This window comes from Anolis sagrei, chromosome 1, assembly GCF_037176765.1.
Source record: "Anolis sagrei isolate rAnoSag1 chromosome 1, rAnoSag1.mat, whole genome shotgun sequence".
In the NCBI taxonomy this organism is placed as follows: domain Eukaryota; kingdom Metazoa; phylum Chordata; class Lepidosauria; order Squamata; family Dactyloidae; genus Anolis; species Anolis sagrei.
The window spans coordinates 260,415,781-260,439,474 of NC_090021.1; the positions used below are offsets into that span (position 1 = coordinate 260,415,781).

Below are 23,694 nucleotides of genomic sequence, written 5' to 3' on the forward strand. Positions count from 1 at the left end.
AGGGCTTCCTCCTGAGTCAGGCAGAGGACAAGAAGCAGGAAGAACAGGCCCAAAATAATTGCATCGAAGTCCAGTCTAATGTCCCTACATCAGAGAAACCTCCATCAGACACCACCCAGAATCTTAGGCAGAAGGCTCTAAAGCAGGAAGGAGATGGGGCTGCAATCTTGGAGGGAACTGGAATGATGTTTTTTCTGAATCCTCAGTCGTTTCTTCCCTTTTGTGATGGAATGGAACTGAATCAGATTCCTGGGAGAGGACGACTGGAGTTGTCTGGGTGTCATTTGTTCCAGGCTTAATAATCAACGGTGAACTGTTTTAATGTATTTTATAATTGTTTTAATGTATGTTAAATGTATATTATGCTTTGCTTTATTGTTCACCGAATAGTGCCTGTTGGTAGTCATCCTGAGTCCCTTTTGGGAGGTGAGGACAGGATAGAAATGCTCCTAATAAACAATAAATAAATACCAGTCACTATCTACTTGCCCATAGAAAATTGTGATAACTGTGTTGATGCTGTCTATCCAATTTTCTGAGTCAGCGTCCCAAATAATCCCAGGAACCGGCCTAAAAACCAAGACACCAAGAAATTGATTGGTGTTTGTTTGTTTTGTTTTTTTTGTTTGAGCTGTGTAATCAATCAGCTAATGAAACATAATGTGTTACTAATTATCCTGAATCTGTTTTTTCTCCATTTGAAATTGAACTGCTAAATAGTTCATAGAGTGTGAAGAAAGTTGAATAAGCTATTGTTGTTATACCGTAACAAAATAAAAATAAATTATGATAAGATATATCAGGCTTGGGACCTAAAATAATGATTTTTCAGATGTAGTCACTTTTGTCAATTATAAAGGAAGTATTCTCTTTACATTATTATAAATATTCCAATAAAATCATTCCCACATAAGGTTTTGGATTTGCTTATATATAACTTTCAAACCAGTTAAATTAGTTCAAATAAATGTAGCAAAGACAAGATGGTAGTCATCACCACTGGCTTAAATTATGTTAAAGAATCAAGTACATTCATGGTAAATATGTCTTCCAATGGCTGAAAGCCATGAGGACTAAACACAACATCTATAGGTCCATCAACAATGTGTGTCAATTGGACATGTTGTGGGCAGAAGCAGAAATAGGAGTCCAGTGGCTTCTAGCAAGTAGTTGGGTGCCTGAAATAGGATAGGAAACTAAGACGGACATTTGGTGGGCAAACTGCAGCCTTCAGGGACTTGTAGCCACAAAACAACCTCTTGAAGGTGTAAAGGGTGTTTCTGCGACATTTAGAACATGCCGATCCTCCAGTGGTAATAACACTGGAGGACAACCCCTCCCCCCCCCCCAAAAAAAAAAAGCTATCTAGACACCTAGGCACACAGCAATATGTTCCTTTGTCTCCTAAAAGGTGTTTGAGAGACCAAAAATATTTGTTGGCAGGAGCGGTTGTTGTGAGAGATGTGGCTCTTTAAGGTCTCCTGGGGCCAATGTGCTCTACCAACCTTCTGCAGTCATTTACCTCTGGTCTAACAGGACTTTTCAGCAGCACATATCCCCCCATTCTCTGACATTATTGTATGTAATTTGAAATTTGTAGATACTTTGCCAATACTTCTCAGTAGATCCTCCTCATTGTTTTTGCTGCTGCTCCTGAATCCAGTCAGTCTTCATAGCTACCCAGAAAGGGTGATAGTAAAATGAATTATTTAGAATGCATTGCCTTCATTTTAAAAAATGGTGCTGCTTCTTCTGTGTTTGTTTGATTGATTGATTCCTTCATTCATTCCAGACTTCACCTGCCTTCATTGTTAAATAGACAGCCAGGTCCCATACATGAGAAGCCATCTTATATGGCAATGACATCTGCTGCGGAGAGAAAAAGAAAATTATTAAGGTATGTAATATTGCAAAGTAATACGTTACATTTCATCTATTTTTATTAATTTAATCAATTTAATTATTTAGTTTATGTTCCACTGTTCTCCCAAAACAGCACTCAAGGAAGCATGCAACCAATTAAAACAAAGTAGAGTACAGACAAATGACTATTTACGAAATTAACATTTAAATAAATAAAATATTTTTTTGTGAGATGCTGTCTTAAAGCAAAATTAAAACATAGTCAAAATAATATTCATATATATATTCATATATTTCTAATGGTACCCTAGGAGGTGTCTTTTATCCAATTTGATAACAAGATGGTCGAACCTATTCCTTTACAGATGTACAAAGAGCAAAAACTGTTTCCAAAAATGTTTATTTGCATAAACTTTTGTTATATGTTTGGGGAGCTTATCTTTTTCACCTGCAAATTTTGTTTTAAAGTTGTATGTTTTAATTATAAATGTCTCATCAACAGCCATTTTTATAATGATGCCAGTCAAAGTATGGACCTGGTCACTTTGCATATAACTATAGAACTAAATGGGTAGGGGAAAAAACATGCAATTCTGCATATCAGACCTGAAACAATCCAGTAATTTGGATTACATTTTTGCTTTTCCTGAGGGTAAGGAAGAATATAAAATGCAGACCTCATAAAGAAGTTAACAGTGGTGCTTTCTTGTACCTAATGTGTTACAGATTGTGTCTCTCTTCTATTTTCAAATATTGACTATGGTTTAGTGTAATATGAATATGCAGGAGCAAGTGCAGTAGTACCAAAATACCTTAAACACACTCAGTCTCATTTGATTTTAGATGCTAAACAGGGTTAGGCCAGATTATCATTTAGATGGAAAATTACCAGGGAACACATGGGATATCCAGGTTGGTCTGAAAAAGAATCCTGACTTAATCCCAAGAAAGCAACTTCCAGTGTGAGCTAAATAGTGTTAATACTATCAGTACTGAGCTAGATAGTATTATATGGAGTAGATTTCTGTGTTTTGCTTAATTGCACATTGTGTTGTTTGAACCCAGAATTGTGATTCACGTCAACTATGGTTAGTTAAACATGCCCAATTAAGAAACCGGTTTAACAGGTTATTGGTGTATCTAGACAACACAGCAAACCACAAGAAAGTCAGTGTTCAAGTATACCCTTCCAAGCACCACCCCAACTGCATAGGAGGGGAAGGGGAGCAAATGAGTCCAAACCTTGCTGCAGTGTTCCTGCTGGTTCACATGACACTAAACTGATTTTGCACAAGCTTTAACATTGTGTTGTGGCAAATTGAGATGTAGCATAGTGGTTTTACACTGTTTTGATATACACTTTGTTCAAATTTCTTTTCTCAGTTCTACATTAGGCACTGAGTTAAAAACCCAGCAAGGTCCAATGGCTGCCAAACGTATTAAACAAGTTGTTGTGTTAAGTAACAAACCGCTAAGAGTACCCATAGGTACAGGTAAGTCTCCATTCTACAATTTTAGTAGTTATTTATACATTTAAGCAAGAGGTGTAGGATTACAGGCTGAACTTTTCAGTTTGTTGACTCTCCATAGTCGTTTGCTGTGTTAATTCATGTGGTCAGGCCGACTGAGATATTGTAGCCACCCAGTTAGTTTAGTCAGTTCTCTTGCTTACTATTAAAAATAGAAGGACATATTGAGTCCAAAAGAAGCATATGTTTGTCAGCATTTATGGAATCCTGAGGCCAATGAAAATTAAACCCATTGGACAGCAGACCATAAATTGTAATAGCATTCTCTGGTTGCTCTAATGCAGATTCGGGTAGCAGGTAACTGAAAAAACCAAGAGGTTTTGGCAAAGAGACATTGATGTATACACACCAACACAGATTTTAGCAGCTGCTTAAGGGTGTAGGGTAGTACTGCTGGGCCTTCAAGTATCAAATTGCATCATAGAAAGGATTGGGAGTCAGTGAGCTGGGAAATGAAAAGGCAGGTTCTGTAATAGGGATCATTAGGAAAAGAGGTCAGAAATGAAACTACCAATATCATATGGTTAACTGACTTTTTAGTGAAACAATACTGGGAACATTATGTACAGTTGTGGTTGTTTTCAAAAAGAATATCTGAGAAAGTCTATGAAAGAGTTCAACCAAAATAATCAGGGTTCCTCTATTTGGAAAAGGATACAATGCTAAGAGGTACTTGGTGTAGGAGGAAAAGTGTGTGAAGAAGAAATGATAAAACAGGTTTTATATTCTGCATGCTGTGGAACAATTAGATATAGAAGAGGTTTGGAAATGGTTGGAAATGATTGGAAATGCAGGTCTGATAAAAGGAAGTACTCCTTCATACAAGATATAGTTAACCTGAAGAATTCACTGCCCTGGAATGTAGTAATGTCCACCAATTTAGTTGGCTGTAATGGGACACTCAATAAATTCATGGGATTGGCAATGGTTACTAGATATTATGACACTATATTACATCCAAGTTGAGAAACATTGTGCCTTTGAATCCCAATTACAAGGTAACAGCAGTAGTGAGAATACTGTTCTTTCTGTGGCCTTCCTGAGTGTATCTGGTTCTCTACTGGAGAGAGAAAGAATGCAAGATTAAAAGGGCTTTAAGTCTAATTCAGGCTCTTGCATACTCTTCCTATGAAATCCTTGTAAATAGGTTTCACCACCTTCCGAGGCTGACCCCATATACAGTATTATTGGAGCTTACATAATGATGGCAGCAGAGACATGGTTCTTTTAACTGCCTTCCTCCCTGAAGAATTAGTGTTCTCCTTACATTGTTCAGCTGGTGAAAATTTTGCATGTAGTATCTACCCTCAAGCTGCTTTATCAGTGTTCCACACAATGCTGCTTTCATGTTAATTATTTGTACTAAACGTTGGGTAATAAAGGATACCAACATCAATTACTGTAATTGTATTGTTAAAGAATCACGCAGTTGAATGCCTAATGAAGAAGCTGCAGCACACTAAACATGCTTAGAATCTCAAAAAGATTAAATATTCTAAGACACATGCTTAAGCCCATTGCCATAATTATGGTTATAGTGGTGGCTGCAGCCATTATTGTTGTTATTATCCCCACCACCACCACCAAAAAAAGTCAGCAAAATTACACCCTATGAAAATTAAATACTATAAACAAAATAGGAGAGAAGCAGACATCTGTGTTCTTACCAGATGTCCATGTGAAGTTGATGGCACTGTGACAAGGGCTTCTCACTGAGAGATTAATACAACTGTTTTGGTTCGCTCCTGACATGATAAATAAATGCTGAGAGATTTTAGGGGATGGTCAAGGTTGTACATTAGTCTCGGCAACCTGTGGCTCTCCAGGTGTTTTGGACTTCATCTTCTTGAATTCCTGACCATTGAACAAGCTGACATGGGCTTCTGGGAGTTGGAGACCCAAACACCTGAAGGGCTGCAGGTTGAAGAGACCTGTTATACAAGAACATGCAGTCCAAAAATAGTTTGGATTCTATAGAACGCACATCTCAAATGCAAAGCGCATTGGCTGAATGGCCTGCCACGTCATTTTATGTAGCCTGCGAGGCTTTCAATGCCAGGGCAACATAGTTACATTTGTACAGTCTTACAATTACAAACAGCATATTTGAAGGAAACCATAAGCCTGATGTGGCTCTCGATAAAATGAGTTTCACAGCCCTGCTATATGACACAACCTGTAGTTTGAATTGTTCTCAGAAGCAGACTGGCAACTAGCAGACTTGTGTGTTTCCTGTAGACAACAACAGTTAACAATTTGCCAGAAGCTTTTTAATCCAACTGAACTTTTCAAAGGCTGTTCCTCATAGAGTGTGTTACATTAATCCAAACAGGATAAACTGTACAGAGGCAGTAAAGAGTCACTGTGGACAACATTTCAACCTAATCCTTGAAATTATAGCTTCGTTTGCATAAATTAGTTTTTAATTATTGTTCTAGCATGACCTCAGATAGATGGCTCTATGAAAAACAAGTTTGATGGATCTGTATACTAGCTTCTTATACTTTCATGTATGAGGCATGTTCCCCATAAAGTAGCATGGGTTCCAAAGTCAAATCTCCCCAGCAAGCGGATCCCAGCTTTCTTATTAATTGTAATATCTTCACCAGAAAGAATTTATCCTACTTGATAGAAGGCTGGGCCTTTAAAAGGAGGAAAACACATGAGCAGAATCTTCCCAAGGCTATCGTGTATGTGGTTCAAAAATTTTAATGTTTGGTACAAATCTTTAATAGAGGAATACAGTGTAGTTGACACTTCATGGCACAAGTCATTATTTCGACATGCATGGAGTTGATGCTCATGACAGATTCTGCATGCTCATACTGAGGAAGAGTCTGTGGAAGGAATATAGGAAGTTGTCTTCTATCAAGTCAGATGATTGATCCAACTTAACCCAAAATGATGAATACGGATTGGCAGCAGCTCTCCAGCAGGATTAACCAAAGCTTATTTGGAGATGTTGGGAATTAAACCTGGGATTTTTTGCATGCAAAATGTATGGTATACTGCTAAGCCATGACCTGCTCAGTGTTGAAAACCCTTTAAGCTGGAAAGAGAATTAGCATAACAAATATTAGTGACAACTGAGAGCACATTTCTGTATAAACCAGGATGAAAGGTTTTGTAAATTACAGAAGATTTTTGTGACAAGTCAATACATTTTTAACAAATAGCCATTGCCTGAGATTCTATTTTTTAAATGCTTATTAGTCATTCATAGCTCTCTGAGCAGCATACAAAGTAAAAGATTTAGGAATCTAATAAATAACTAAGTAAAAAATGCCATGACAGCCCAAAGAGACTATCTTTCGTCACCATCCACCATATTTCAAGTGGAGAGAAAACCTCAGTGAGAGGCATTCAGACCAGGTTCTGGTAGAAACAAATTGTTCCAATCTTGTCATTGAGTGTTGTATATATTAGTGCCATAATCTCATTCATATAAATTGAGAAGCTGATTTAATTGAACTCACTAGGTTTTATTCCTTGGTTATGACATATAGAGTTGCAGTGCAAAATCAGTCCTAGGAATGGTGGTTGGAAGTAGACTAGAATTAGGAAGAACTTCCTGACTGTGAGAGCCGTTCAGCAGTGGAACTCTCTGCCCCGGAGTGTGGTGGAGGCTCCTTCTTTGGAAGCTTTTAAGCAGAGGCTGGATGGCCATTTGTCAGGGGTGATTTGAATGCAATATTCCTGCTTCTTGGCAGGGGGTTGGACTGGATGGCCCATGAGGTCTCTTCCAACTCTATGATTCTATGATTCTATGACTAGTAGCTCTTCAAAAACATGCTTGGTATTTTCATAGAGCCAATATCTGTTAGCAATTTATTCTATTTGTTGTTGTTGCTTTTCTTTTTTCTTTTTAAATTTAATTTTCTTTATGCACATTATATACAAAATCATAGTACTGTACAATTAGAAATCACTATTTACAATTATTTATTATTACTCTCCCTCCCCTCTATAAGTCACCGATGTTTACATACCCCTTCCCTACCAGTCCTCTTACTAGTAAATTATTCTCTATTATCAAGTTTGCTTTATAATAGAGTTATTTGTTTGGGGGGAGGGGGGTGCGTGTGTGTGTTGGCTGCATTTTTCAGTTATCAAAGCCCCCTTATATAGTCAGCTGAAATAATCTGAGATTTTACGGATAAACAGATATGTCTAGTACTGTAAGAAAAAGAGTCACTTCTCCCCTATTCAGCAGCCTATAGCTTAATGGTAACTTTTTTTTAAAAAAGAGAGAAGAGCATTCTTGTTTATCAGCATGGTGATATCTCCATTTGTTGTTTTCCTCTTTTTAACATGGCTATTCCTTTTTTCACAGGAATTAGAACAAGAACCTGGAAGCAACACAATGCATTGAGAAGGTCTGTCAAAAGTCATTTCAAAGAAAATGTAACAGGAGACGTAAAGTCAGGAATATCAAAATCAGCTTTTTGAAGAGCTCATTTCTGCAGAAATTAAACCTTTCTTTGTACAGATTTTAATTTATTAACAAGCGTGAAAAGGTGAACTTTCCACCTTTCTTTTTGCCCCCTTTCCCTTTATCTAGGATGGTGCTTCATGGCATAATATATTGCACTAGAATGCATCTTCACTAAGTATGTAAAATAAAACTATCCATTTTAATGTACAAATAGAATTTTTTAAAGCTCATGACTGGACTATGGCTTATTGTTCACTACCTATTCATATATATGGAAACATTGCTAAACTTAACAAATATTTCATTAACCTCTTTTCCTTTCCATGTGTTACAGCAAAATACCTTACAAGATGGATTGGATCAAAGAATGGCATGCATTTGTTAGACTAGAATAGCTCTATTGAATCTGTAGAAATTATACATTTACTTGCAAACTTCCCACTAATTCAATTTGGGATTAAGGGTTGGATTTTGTTTCCAAAGACTTGTGGATTCCATTCTAGAAGTGGGCAGGCATCCTTGCATTTTGCCTTTTAGCATGTGTGCAAGTTTTTATATCTGTTTTCTGAATGCTTGCTGAACTGTTATTGCTGGGGTTAGGAAAGAGTCAGGAATGTTCTGCCCAGGTCTTCTTCCTTTTCTACAGATCTGTAGGCCGTCCTTGGAGGAGATAGGACATACCCATGTTCTACCAAGTTTTACTAAAATTTCTTTTCATTCTTCATTTCTTTTTCTATTTTTTTTAAAAACCTAATCTGTTTCTCTTCATTTGGGGTCTCAAACCATATGCCATATCTTTTTTATTCATTTTTGTTTTTCTTTTCTGCCGCACACAGCACATGAAAGATAAGCAACCTGATGGAAAATATTCCCATCTACTATTATTCTTTCTACAACCTCGTCTGTCTCTCTTTGTATGAGATATGTTAATGTTCTTAATTGTGAATAAAGTCTTACTAAATTTTAGCCACAGTTACTGCCATTGTTCTGTCTCCTACAATTACTTTGCTTTAATCTGCATTTGGTACAAAACATTGGACCTCAAAAGTTCTTGCATCTAGCATAGACTTACCAAGTCTCAGATCAAAGCAAGTAAGGTAAGGTCTCTACCAAGTTGGTCAAGGAAATATTTGCTTTCTTCTCTCATTCATTTTTATTTTAAGATAGCCTCAATCAGACTTATTCCAGGTTCATTGTTAATAACATGGTTCTGATTAATCAAGTAGAACATTTTTACGTAGCCCTGAATTATTCTTCAATGGGACAGGAAAGCAAAAAATGCTTAAAACATGTTTGTCCTTAAGGGAAACCATTTATTTAGGTAGAACTTTTTCATCTGTTTGAGGCTTTAAAATGCCCAAGGAGATAGAGACACTTAAAGGAAAACACCAGCAGTCAGTACAGAGCCCAAAAATAGACCCAGTCCTAATGTAGGCATCTGAGTGATGGTAAAAACCTGAGCCACACATGGCGACATCAAAAGCAACTCAGTAACTTGGTTTTGAGGTTACAGTGTTCAAAGGCAGCCCAATGTAATATGCATTGCAGTAGTCTAGAGAATGTGGAAATTGATAAGAGGCTAGGCTACCTCCATTCAGAAGTAGTTGTGGCTCACCAATCCATGAAAGGCAAGTAAAGCAATGGAAATCACATTATGCTCTGATGACAGGCCCTCAATAACACCTGGGATCAGTGAGGCAAGATAATGTCCCTAGAATACAGCGAGGATCCACTGAATAGAAATATAATAATAAATAATAATAATAATAAAGTCCATATTGCCAAAGAGATCTAAGACATTTGACAGTCACATTCTACTGGCATAGGTCAGAGGCCTGGTTAATATTTGGATAGAGAACCACCAAAGAATATCATATGTCTAGGCTACAGTCAAAGGAAGACAGCGGTAAACCTGCTGTGAGAGTTCCTTGCCTAAGAAAATCCTGTGGGTGAAGAGGAGTCTTAGAGACACTTTTTGTCATTTTATATTTAACATAGAGTTCTCCATCCTTGCTGTAACCCCCTTTATTAATATTTATCCAGACAGTGCATAGCTAAATGGTATAAACCTTGCTTAGGTCAAGTGATTTGAGCTTCTAAATTCTTAAAGCAAAAAACAAACAAAAAATGGAAGCGAAGGCTTATTTACAAAAAAACAATTCAGGCCTCTAAATAGAATGGCATCTCACCAAAAACTCTATGTTTAAAGTGCTGAACATTAAAAGCCAGGACAAGATAATGGGAATATGCACAGTATAATTATGTGGCTATAGTTATTGGAGCCTTTTGATCTCAAGAAGCAACATAAACACTGAGTATATCACAAAATCCAGACCAATAATACTTTTATTGGGACCAACTCCAAAGCATAAAATGCATTATGCAAACTCAAAGCTTTGTTGATTTCTTCATCAGACAAAGGTGTTAAAAATCATACAGGAGAAAAAAAGGTGAAGATGTTAGTCACAGACTGGCATTTTATCTGCCAACTGAAAAGGTGGCAAGTTCAAAGTCCGAGTCAGGGTTGAGCATCCGACTGTTAATAGCTGTTTTAAAAAAGCTGTTAAAAATGCCTAGTTCACTGTTGACCTAAGCAGTTCGAAAACAGCTATGAGCTGTGAGTAGAGGAATTCGGGATCGCTTAAAGCGGGGAGGCTAATTTATGACACCATAAAAATGCCAGAGAGCAAGGAGGAAATACTACGATCAAAAAGGCTCGACATCATAGTGGACGAAGTGACAGCTCCCCCTGTGGCCAAATTGAGCAACCTCCAAGATCCGAAATGGAAGAACTGCTGAATGGCCTCTGTCTATGTCTTGTATGTCAAAAACGGCATTAAATGTTTGCCATGTACATTGTGTTCCGTCCTGAGTCCCCTTCGGGGTGAGAAGGGCAGAATATAAATACTGTAAATAAATCAATCATCTATGCTGCACAGTTTTACCAGTTTTGTCCTATTTTGTCATAGCTACAGCCTAAGGAATGCTGAGCTTTACAGTTTAGTAGGAAAATTATGTGGTAACAATCCAGTCCCCTCGATTGCATCTGATCAGTCTTGCAGCAAGTTCCAAGTACCTCTCCCCAAACTACAAATCCCAGGACACCATAAGAGAGTACTCTAGCACATAGGGCAAGATCAAACCTTGTGCGGTATGGGTAGTTTTTATCTTGTCAGACTAGCTACTAAAACTCTGTGGTTAGAACAAGGCATTTTGTTGTCTGAAAATGGCACCTTGCCTAACAAAGTCAAGGCTGTATTGTTGAGTGTCTAAGTCATTATTACTTATGGAAACCATAAGGTGAATCTATTACAGAGCTTTTTTTGGCAAGAATTGTTCAGAAGGAGTTTACCTTCCTCTGAGGCTGAGAGTATGATGTCTCCAAGGCAGAGCAGGGATTTAAACCCTAGTTTTCCAGTGCCCTATGAGTTCATCAGATGGACAAAATTGCTTGTCCTAGAATGCTTGGATCTCAGTTGAGGCATGGAGCCCACTGGCTCCCATCATATAATGCAGATCAACTTCCAGCAGGGTTCTGTGCCTCAACTGAAGCCAAGCGTTGCAAGAGGCAGCAGCTGTAACACAGGATGCTTCCCATGTTGCATAAGAAACAATGGAGGGAAGCTGGGCTGTGATGCTTCCCCCCCCCCCCCGGTGGGATGGGGTGAGTAGCAAGGCGAGTGATGTGGGGTGTTGGGTTCCGCATGCCCCCCCCCCCCCGAGCCTTGCTGGATTCACCACAAACTAATGTGTAATATGCCAAAACTGAACCATATTGTTTTAGTATCCTATACAATTCTTTAGCAATGTCCCTGGCAGTAAGATGGTTTAAGATGGTTGAGATAGAGCAGACCCTATATATCTCAGCTCTTGTCACAGTAGGTACTGAATAGGCAACAGAAACATCCTGTACGACTGGTATATTAATGTAATGCAAAGCATCCCCCTTTTGTTTTTTGGTAAGAGTATCATTAGGAGAATTGATTGCAATGGGTCTGAGAAGCTGGCATGAGCTTTGGTATGACTAAGCTCAGCAAGCTATGGAGAGAGCTTGTAAAGGGAAGGGAAATAAAAGTAAATTGTGAAGGTGGAGTAGGAGGATAAGAATTCAAGGTAAATGTTCCAGGAATGCCATTGACAAAGGAAAGAAATGAAGCAAAATGAGGTAACAGGTTTTAAAAAATCATCAAGAACTAGCCTTGGGAACTATGGTGAATAAAGTTTTTCAAAAATGGAAATTATCCTTAAAAAAAGGATTACTACACACCCTCATATGTATGTTCAGAAAATTTAGTTCAAAAGTCAGTCCAAAATGCTTATCCAAGGGTCAGTGTAAGAATTGTCCCTTAACTGTTATCAAACAAGGAAGTGTCCACTTCTCTGAGAAAAGTGATGAAAGCAGGAGCTTAGTCCATCCCAAGAGAAACTAAAAGAAGCTCTGCTGTGGCTCAGCTTCTGGCCTTTTAGAGTGCTGCCTCTGGTATTTCTTAAAGAACCCCGGGAGAACAGAATGATAAGCTAGACTCTTGATTTTTGCCACTACACAGAAAAGGAAATGATTCTTTCTTTGGTTAAGAATTCATACTGTGTCTTTATCGGAAAAACCTTCCACTTCTCCAAGTAGGGTGGCAAGAGGCTTTTCTAAATGCCTGGGAAGAAAAAAGGCAATGGTGAATGGTGAATGGGAATCACTGGCACCAGGAGGTGATACTGGCCCTTTCCATGGACTGATCCTAATGTATCTACAGGTTTTATTAAAACCTGTAATTTTGGTTCCAAAGCACCCCCAACCTATATACAAGCATGGGAAATAAACAAGAGGATTCTTGGAAAAGAGGAAGTCCTAGCAGACTGGAAGAGGGGAAATGTCCCTATCTTCAAGAAGGGAAAAAAGAAGACCCAAACAATTACCATCCATTCATCCTGACATCAATACCAGAAAAGGTTCTGAAGCAGATCATTACGGAGGTAGTGTGTAGTAATGTAGAAAAAAAATGCAGTGATCACTAGATGTCAACATGGATTTCTCAAAAACAAGTCATGCCAAACTAATCTTATGGCTTATTTGGATAGGATGACAAGCTTGATAGATGCTGTGGATGTAGCACATCTTGGTTTTAGTAAGGCCTTTGACAAGGTCCCCCATGATCTTCTTACAAACAAGTCAAATGTGGGCTAAACAATACTACTGTTGGGTGGATTTATAATTGGTTAAGTGACTGAATGCAAAGGGATCTCACAAATGGTTCCTGTAAAGAAGTGGCTAGTTGGGTGCTGCAGGGTTCTGTTATGGGCTGATTAATATCTTTATTAATGACTTGGATGAAGGTTTAGAGTAGTGGTTCTCAACCTGTGGGTCCCCAGGTGTTTTGGCCTACAACTCCCAGAAATCCCAGCCAGTTTACCAATTAAGATTTCTGGGAGTTGAAGGCCAAAATCTGGGGACCGACAGGTGTAGAACCACTGGTTTAGAGGGTGTGCTTATCAAGTTTGCAGATGACACTGAATTGGGAGGCTTAGCCAATACTCCAGAAAGCAAGATCAGAATTCAAAACAACCTCTACAGATTAGAGATCTGGGCCAAAAATAACAAAATAAATTTCATCAAAGTGAAATGTAGGATATTTCACTTAGGCAGAAAAAATGAAATGCAGAGATACAGGATTAGTGATACTTGGCTCAAAACCAGTACATGTGAAAAAGATCTTGGAGCCTTAGTAGACAAGAAGTTGAACATGAACCAACAGTGTGGCGGCTTAAAAACCAATGTGATTAGTATAGTGTCTCGATCAAGAGAAGCAATTGCACTTCTCTAATTTGATTTAGTCAGACCTCACCTGGAATACTGTGTCCATTTCTGGGCATCACAATTTAAGAGAGATGTTGATAAGATGAAATGTGTCTAGGGTAGGTCTACTAAAATGATCAAAGATCTGGAGACCATGCTCTATGAGGAACGGCTTTGCAAATTGCAAATAGTGCAGTTGAACCAAGTTCCACAAGAAGAGGCTCCCACAATTAAAGACTTTGCAATTAGAAAAGGTAGGAGGAAACTTTTCAAATATAAATAAAGTAGAAGTATACAAAAATAAATATTATTTTCTACCTGACTATAAGTTTTGTTTCATTTCAAAAAAATAAAATGTTATTTTATATTTTGTTATTGTTTACATTTTGGATTAAATATATATGGGGGAACACAAATCTTTTAAGGATTTAGAGCCTCTAAAGGTCTTATTCCAATCCTGGTACAAATGCAGGTAGGGGTTTAAATAGTACCCCACAGTGTGAAGTACTGTATCACACAGCTATCTGAAGATCTACAACCAAATACTGGTCAGCCAACACCTTTCTGTCAGGACTGTAATTGCTCCGGGGCTGAATACTCCCCTATCTTGAAGAACTGGCCATTCCTCATGCCCTCCCACTCACGCACAATACCTTTTTTGTAGTGTGTGTGATGCCAAAAATCTGCTTTGCTTGTATGTATAAAATTCAAGTGACCCCTGTTTTTTTCTAAAGTGTTTTGAAAATTTATAAGAGGTCCATATTGTATTTAATATAAAGTTCTGAAATGTTCATTCATTTTATATTTAATTATTTGCCCATTCATACCAATAGGGACACTTCCGAGGCTCCTTTCTCCCTTATTTTTAGGACTATTGGGATGGAACCTGCTACAATTGTAACACCATTTACCACTGTAAGTCCTCCAAGTTTCAGAATATTTCGATCGTCCTGATTTTTAAGAAAGTTTTGATTTTTTTTTTACAAACAATATATAATTTTAGTAGCTACCCTCGATCTCCCTCCCAGCTCTCTCCCAACTTGCTTGCATTGGTGACAGAGGCAAAATGGCTCCTGTATTTAAAGGTAACACCAGGAGTATCTCCTCCCTTCCCCTCTCCCTCGGTCCTGATAGACTGAAGAGAGCATGTGAGATACCAAGTTTGCCTGAGCCACCCAGTAGTTTGCTTGCACTGAACAAGAAGCTGACTCCCTGTGACTTGCAAAGAGTAGTGAACCTCTTACGAGAACTCTAAATAGCTGTTTTAATTTGTTTGTGTAAGTGCGGGGGGGGGGGGGGTGCACAGGCTTTGTAAATCAGGCCATAAGAACAGATTTTCCTAAACTTTTATTACTTAAGACCCACGTCCAAATTTTTGCAGAGCCCTACTTTTTTATATATCATCAGTCACTCCTAACCTTCCTTCTCTATCTTTTGTTGGATTCTAACATCTTTTTCATCACATTACTTTTTATATCATTGTAGTCATCCCCTCACAGGAATAATCCATGCACACACACACACACACACACACACACACACCCATTTCTAAACACTTGTAAGACAGAAAGGAAACTGTGTATAATGGAGCTCATCGGACAATGCAGGAGGACTTCCTCCTAGAGATGTGTATTTTTTTCATTAGTCCTTGTAAGTTGTATCCCATTTGTTAAATTTGTACTTATGAGGTGATATCCAACATGTGAGCATGGACCTCAACAAAAACTTAAGAATCAAAACTTACCCAATATTTTTCATCTGCATTTTTTGAAATCTCAGAAGCCTCCCAAAGTCAGTTTTATTTTCAGAGCAAGGAAGGAAAGCAAACCCCAAAACACTGCCTTTCCTCTTTAGATTAATGGCCTCTTGCCTTTAGGAGATGGAAAACAGGGAGCAGAGTTCACTGGAAAAGAAACCACAGTACCCTGAGATTTTTATTTTTTTGTGATTGCTCCAACATTAGTCCCTTGCAAAGCATTAAAATATGCATCTCAAAATACCTCTACTTTACTTAGCCCATTGACATTATACAGATTCACACAGTTTAGAAATAGCATTTTTGTTTCTGTCTTTATTTAGGTATCTAAGTACAGGTTCGCTGTTGTCTGTTCTATGACACATATACTCATAATCACAGCTGACAGCATAGAACAATATTGTATGGAAAAGAATTAGAAGAGTGTGAAAACTATTTATGTCCCTTTGACATAAAGTTTTCCCCTTGAATGCTAGTTAGAACAAATCTATGCTCCTCTCACATAGTTTTGATCATGACATCTTGGATACCTGAAGGTTCATGGGTAACAAGTGACTCATCTTCCTCACTGTGTAAGACGTATGGCAATGTGTTCTTATGTGTGGGTTGTCTGGTGTGTTAGGCAGTCTGATCTCTGTGTATCTGGCATTTGCATTTGACGTAGATTTCTTGACGACTGAAAGATATTCAATTCCTGAACTTCAGTTTTGAGTTCCAGATCAGAGTTTCCTGGAATTCCAGGCTGGAACTCGCTTGATACCTTTGACATAAACTGCTTCTAAGCTTTTTAACAAGCCTTGCATGAGCTGAAGGCTCAATGTGCAAACAAAAGATCAGAAAAGTACCCCTTAAGAGAGTGCACATAATGAAAAGACTATTAAAAGATTATGCAAATATTGGGAATGACATATTTTAATCATTAGATTCTATTTCTAACTATTAACACTCTCTCATATGTGTTCCTCCCTCCTCAAAATCCTCTTCTTTTTCTCACAAACACATACCACACTTCTCCAGGTATCTTATTATTAGATGCTTGTGCACAGATCCCAATAAAGAAAAAATGAGACCTTTGCTGTTAGTACAGTGGGCACTTGCTACCCATGCAACTTTGGTTCTAGGACCCTCAATGGATATCAACATTCCTGAGTTAGGCAAGGTGGTCTTGGGGTTGCTGTTGGAGTCTCAGTGGCTACTAGTGCTGGAAGACTTTAGCATCCTTGGTGAGACTGCCCTGTCGGGAGTGACACAGAACTTCATGGCCTCCATAACAATCATGGGTCTGTCCCAAGTGGTGTCTGGTCCTACCCATGCTGCTGGGAATACTTTGGACCTTGTGGTATGGAGAAACTTATCACCATTCTGTTGTCATGGACACTACCCGGGCAAATTTAGACTCACTGATACTTCAAACCTCTGCTGGAGTGAGGGAACAATTAAGATGGTCTGCCCCAGGAGGCCTATGGATCTGGAGGGGTTTCTGATGGCTCTTGGGAATTTCCCTGTCATCTCAGCAGGCGATTCTGTAGAAGCTCTGGCTGACCTCTGGAATGGGGATATGGCCAGGGCAGTAGACACAATTGCTCTTGAATGTCCCCTTTCACAGAGCAGAACCAAACCAGCTCCTTGATTTTCTAATGAGTTGGCAGTGACAAAGCAAGTGAGGTGGAGACTTGAGTGACAATGGTGGTAAACTCAAAGGGAATCTGGCTGAGTTCAGGTTAGAGTGAATTTGAAAGTCTACTTTGAAGCAATGGAGGCATTAGAGAAATTGTTTATTGCTTCTACCATTGCATCTGTAAAGAACTGTCCAGCTGAGTAGTTTTGAGTGGTCAGGAAATAATGCTACTGAAACATGCCCATACAGCCCAAAAAACTCACAGAAACCCCATCAGAGGGGTGTTACATTCTTACCATTCAACAATCTGCTGTGACAAATTTACACAGCACTTTACAGATCAAATTGCTCAGATCCATTTCAACTTGGATGCTGTCATTGATACCATTCCAGTGGATGTAACTCTGGCTCCTGCTTGTCCAATGTTGATGGATACCATTCAATTTGTGCAGCCTGAGGATGTGGACAAGATCCTTGAAGAGGTGAGAGCTACTACTTGTATTCTAGACCCTTGCCCTTCCTGGCTTATCAAACAGGCCAGAGCAGTACTGGCAGAGTGGGTGAAGATCAATGCCTCCCTGGAACAAGAAAAATATTCCAAGTTGCCTAAAGGAGGCAGTTGGAAATATTGTGAGACCAATATTTAAAAAGCTACTCCCCAATGGTTGACAACTATTGGTCAGTGTTCAACCTTCCCTTTTTCTGCAAGGTTTTGGAGTGTGTGGTGTCCTCCCAACTTCAGGGATTTCTAGATAAAACCAATTCTCTAGATCCATTTCAATCTGGTTTCAGGCCTTGCTATGGAACACAGACAACTTTGGTTGCCTTGGTGAGTGACCTATGCAGAGAGCTAGATTGGTGGGTGTGTCCCTGTTGATTCTCCTGGACCTCTTGGAGGCTTCTGATATCATTGACCATGGTTTCCTCCTTGGCCATCTCGCTGGGATCGGACTGGAAGGCACCATTTTACAGTGGATCAATTCCTTTCTGGAGGGCCGTACCCAGAAAGTGGTGCTGGGGGACTTTTGAACATGTTTTATGGGTTTGTTTAAATGTTTTAATACCATTGATATTTAATTCTGTTCTAATATTTGTAGATTTTAAATTGTATGGAAAGGCTTTTAATGTAAGCCTCTTTGAAGCTTGTGGAGAGAAAAAGCAGGATATAAATAAACTACACTACACTTGATCTCAGCCAAAAGGCCGAGATGCTGATATCTAACTACTTCTAGCTTATTTTAAACTTTCATTTTTTTAACTGAAGATTGTTGACCTCAAATCCCTCACTTTTAGTGAAGACTGTTCTTGGGTAGGGTCTTAAAGGCTTTAACTGTGAACTGTTTGGAAACACCTAAGCCACCCCAGCAGATGCCTGATTGCTTTGGTTTGCATACTAAGAGTGTGGGACAAATCTAGATAATAGAGTGAAGCATCTGAGAATACTTGAGAGTGTGATGGTGGAGTCTAAGAGGAGTTTGAAAATTAGATTACACAGTTCTGTATCTCTGTTTGTTTTAACTGTTTTCTCCTCGGTCAACTGGAAGTGCTGCAAGGCTGTTTGCTAGCCTTAAAGCATTGAAAGAGCCAAATATTTTTTCCTACTATGGTTTTCATCTGGTTGCTGGTTGCTGCACTGGAGCAAGGAAGCAAAGAGCTCTCTAGTATGCAAGGTTGATGACTCAAGGAACACTCAATTAGCTGCTTATATCTGAGAGCTCTTTTGAAGCACAAATCTCTGCTAAAGTAGCATGAACTGCAAAGGAAGAAAACAGCAGATGATATAAGGACTGTAGATAAAGGCCAAATATAAACATTAATACCAAATATCAAAGATAATTCACAATCTAAATCTTGGCGTGTTTTATTAAAGTCATTGCAGTAACTCCATCAAGCACCAAGTAATACCTGTTGGCTAGTACCTAAAATTCTTCGTTGTCTAGAGACTCTGTGGTTTTATTTTACAAAAGTCATGGTGATTATAACAAGACAGACCTACAAAAAAGAGTGACAAGCCCCTATCTCCATTAATGTCATCTCCCCCCTTGGGAAAAGAAAGAAAACAAAACAACCAGAGATAAAAGCCTTCTTCTCCCCCATAGTCAAAATGCAGGAGCTGGAGCAAGAAAAGAACTCCCCCTTAGCTTCTCTTCTGGACTGGACCTTAGAACACTGTCTGGTAATTTTTAACCCTTATGAGAACTCAGGCATAAGCATAGCTGAGGAGTTTGCCTTTGCAACTGAAGATTTGGACATTCTGGATGGTAGGAGGGGGTGCAGGAGGAATATTTTAACATCCCCTGATGAAGATGAGGTTGAAGACCTTATGAACATAACAGAGGGGATCCTAGAGACAAATCTAACATCAGAGGTTCTCAAAAAACCACCCAACGCAGAGGATCTGGTCAATCAATTAACCATTCTGAACTTGGATATTCAAGCCATTTAGTCCTATCTTACAGAAACCAAGGTCCTCCTGATTACAATTACATAATTCATGATCAAACAGGAGTCAAGTAAGGAGAAAACATTTCCAACTTTAAACCAGGATGCAGAGACCAAAGACTTCAGGACAAATGGGCATCATGAAAAAAGGCTAGGAACAAAAACAAAATAAGATCCCCTAAACATAGCAAAAGCTTACAACAGGATAAAGTACAAATGTAAGAGCCTTCAAAAAGATCAAGTAAGGAAAAAAAATCTCCACATCCACAGTAAAACAAATAAATTTGAACTCTCAAAAGCTCCTAAAGCATAAACTTGTGATAAGAAGAAAGAGTAAGGTACTACTGCGAAGCCCCCTAAAGTTAAGAAAGATAAAATAAAACGTAATCCTGAACCCAAAAATGAAATGCCAATAAATCACACCAAGCCTAGAACAGTCCTTGATCTCTTGGAAGCCAATTAAGCGATTTCCCTCTAGTGTGACCTGTGGAACTAGAAGACCCATGAGTCACACAGGACCCCTGGAAAAGCATATTTCTTAAGAAAAAGGAAAACAAGGAAGTAATGAAAAGAAATGGGTAAAGAACTTTGAAGTTTTAGATGTGGGTGATTGGTAGATGGTACTTGTTCCAAACAAGCTGGTGATATAAATAAGCATAAGAAACAGTCCTAAATGCTTGGGAAGTGTTCGACTTGTGATATGAAATTAAGCATGTATATCTCGTTTGCTGAGTCATACTGTTTTTGTGTCATAATAATAATAATAATAATAATAATAATAATATGTTTAATGAATATTTAGTTTTAATTGCTTTTTTCTCAGAATGACTGTGCATCTCTTTGGGTGTTCAGACGTCCCTCACATTGATCATCAATCACAGGATGCATCTACACTGTATAATTAATGCAATTTGATGCTAATTTAACTGCCATGGCTCAATGTTATAGAACCCTGGGAGCTATGGTTTGGTGATGCATCAAAACTCTTTGGCAGAGAAGGCTAAAGACCTTTCAGAACTACAGCCCTCATGATTCCACAGGATTGAGTCATGACAATTAAAGTGGTGTCAATCTGCATCTATTTTACAGTTTAGATGCACTCACAGTTTCCTTTAAAAGAGCATGCCTCTCATAATTGATTATTCTTTATGCATGGCTGAAGATATGATAAATAAATGACTGAAGAAAGAGATGGCCCAAGTCCATCAACAATTTAAATTCCATGTATGCTACATAACAAAATCTGGACCCATTTATCTTTTTTCATATGATAAACAGATAAGCAATCAGAAAGAAATTTGGTGTTATTTGTGGTCAAATTTCCAAAAAGGCAAATGTTGGAACTCAGCTCATATATATTTTTCAAATGATAGAATGAATAAGTATAACGACTAAAATCCATTAAGAACACTTAGAAAGTGAGAAATTCTACCAGTGCACTAACACCATTGGCCAACTGCATTATACATCCTCTCCAAGAGCTCCACAATGGCAGAATTGCTCATGGACACAGCTGCATTCCCCCAGCCACTGCTCAGTTGCAGAAGTGCACCAGAGCACTACTGTAACTGAGCACTTGGAACGAACTGTGCAAGAACTGCCAGTTCCACAGCCAATCAATAGCTGGGATGTTGTACAAGTTTTTAAAAGATACCTCCTTCTGCAATGTCTTCCAAAATACATGTGTCATTAAGAGAATTATGGTGTATGAGTAACAAAAACCATTTACAAACAAATCATTTTAATGAGCACACAGCTGCTTAAGAAGACTTGAGCATTTTGATGAATATATGGGGGTACCAGGTATGTGTCTCTTTGAATAATAATACAACCTTCTGTTTGTATCATTCATTCTCCTTTAATTAATTCTACTGGGTGAGGGTTTGCACTAATGCCCAGATCTCTGTCATCTTCATGCACCATCTCACTAAGAACTGCTTAAATTCTGTGATATTATAGAGTCCCTGGCAATTTTAATTTACCAAATGTATGAAACAGATTGGGTATATCTTACCAAATATCTCTAGAGGCCACCTAACAGGGAATGTGTGTGGTTGTAATGGTAAATGACCCATTTTATTTCACAGTAGTCTGGTATTTTATGAGAAAATATTCATTATTATCATTGCTTTGACTTTAATTTCCCTAAAATTATGTGGTCTTTAAGTTTAATGTAGCATGAATATTGTCTATTTAAGTTAAATGGACTGCCTCTTACATAACATGGAGACACAAGTAAGTATTGTTGGAGAAGATTTACAGAAGCTGTCATTCTTACCTGCTGAATTGAAGGGCTTTCCAACATTCCTGCCTATAAATGGGAAAACGGAATTCATATGGTGGGTTGTTATAAGTGCCCCTGGGACAAGGCTCAACATATTAATGTAGTTTTGCAGTATTTTGGGCTGCAAAGAGAAGGTGAGAGCTTTCACAGAGCTAAATGTTTCAATGACTGAATTAGAGCCAGAAAGCATTTGTTTTGTGTGTTGCTCAGACATTTCAGGAGTCATCAAAGCATTTCTTTTGGTAGACCCCAGAAGAGATCCCAATTACAGCTCTCCCTCTAAGAGGGCAGTCTATGTGTCTCAAGAATATTCTCTTCTCCCTTTTCTGTTCTTACTAAGACATGCCTTACTCAATGGACTCATGAGACCAGGACAAAGTATTGCTGGAAAGACATTCCAAAGAGTATTTATCAGAAATGCATACTCTTGGAAGTAGCAGAGCTGCTCTCTTCTGTGAAACATACAGAAGGCCTTTTTAAAATGAGACAGTAGTTCTGTTCTATAACAGCCTATGTGAAAATAGCTGGCAATGTTTGTGTTTGTTGATAAACATATAAAAGCTAAGATAATGTGTCTCATGGTCTGCATGCAGCCAGATCTCACTCTTGCAGTCCCATAAGCCCCTGTCCAGCCTAATGAGGCTCCAAAACACTTCCCCAGTGCCCCTAAATGTGTGCGAGCATACAAAAAAGCCATTCCTAACATCTTTAGAACCCTAACATCATCATCAAATATTTCCACTTGCCTTCATTTTTGTCCTCAAATGCTCATTTTGGAGGAGATATGGAGGGAAATGGAGGTATTTTGGAGAAGTGAGGGCTTCTCCAAAAGTGGATAGATGAAAAACTGTGAGTGGATAGATGAAAAACAGTCCTGCCTAAGCCCCCACACAACTGTCATCTTCTGGTTTTTATATAAAAGTCAGTGGTAGGACTGTCCCTATCATTAGGCAGTGTGCAACATTCAATACAAGCAGAAAATGTCAGGAAGCAAAGAAAAGAGCTATGCATATACATTCTGTGATCATCTACTGTGTGAATCATCATATTTGGTATTACCAGACTGAAGAGAAGATTTGATGGTAGAGGCATATGATCTGTACTTGCATCTGGGAATCCATGGCTATTTCTAATCAAACATACAGGTTTCAAAGTTAATTCTCACCTTTCATTGATTGAAAACTGGGCTGGGAGACATGAGACAAAAAAAAGTCTTACTCCTCTTTTTACACATTCACTATATCCATTGGTTTATGTGAGTTTAGACTGAAGTATCATACTGATTTAGATTCATAACTAGAAGATGCTTGGCCTCATTCATTTAGCAGAACTTCTGCTACAATAAGATATTTTTGAAACCTTTGCAATGTTTCCTGATGGGTGCCAGATACTAAAATGAGCTGCATACATAGTTCTGTGTAATATAGGAAGATGGTTGCCTTTAATGAACATTGCTTTACAAAGGTAGAGGGCACTCTTAATTATGCCAGATTCATGCAGTAGTATTATCTAGCCCACATTTAACTAGTTTGTTTGCAAGAAGTTCATGGGGAACCTTGTCAAAGGCCTTACTGAAATCAAGATATGCTACATCCACAGCATTCCCTGCATCTACCAAACTTGCACCTCTCAAAATAAGAGATAAGGTTAGTCTGGCATGACTTGTCTTTGAAAAATCTATACTGACTTTTAGTGTCCCAGCATTCTTTTCTAAGTGATTACAGACTGCCCCGTTAATGTTACTGAACCTGTGTTTACCATCTCCCTTGGGAAGAATATCTCTTTTGTTTCCATAAACCTTGAATCTTAAGATGCTTCAATCTGTTCTGTTATTTGGTACTTCAATGGAAGATCAGCTACACCTACACTCCATTGGGGTTTGGTTGCTGTAGCTATAAAGAGAGGCAAAGTGAGTGTTCATTTGTTTGCTTGTTTGGTGCTAAACTCAAAAAGCATTCTTATACTAGAACTTTAGAATT

The 23,694-nt window shown here is 38.5% G+C and overlaps 1 protein-coding gene across 2 annotated transcripts in view; it reads left to right on the forward strand.

Moving 5' to 3' along the window:
- The window catches only part of LOC132769280 (kinesin-like protein KIF18A), a 52,898-nt gene extending 44,105 nt beyond the window's left edge, over window positions 1-8,793 (forward strand). For both annotated transcript variants that reach the window (XM_060766093.2, XM_060766084.2), the window contains exons 15-17: window positions 1,793-1,897; window positions 3,247-3,356; window positions 7,726-8,793. In XM_060766093.2, coding sequence (XP_060622076.2) covers window positions 1,793-1,897; window positions 3,247-3,356; window positions 7,726-7,841 — 331 coding nt within the window. In that variant the 3' untranslated portion in view covers window positions 7,842-8,793. The remainder of the gene's footprint in view (window positions 1-1,792; window positions 1,898-3,246; window positions 3,357-7,725) is intronic.
- The last annotated feature ends 14,901 nt before the right edge of the window (window positions 8,794-23,694 follow it).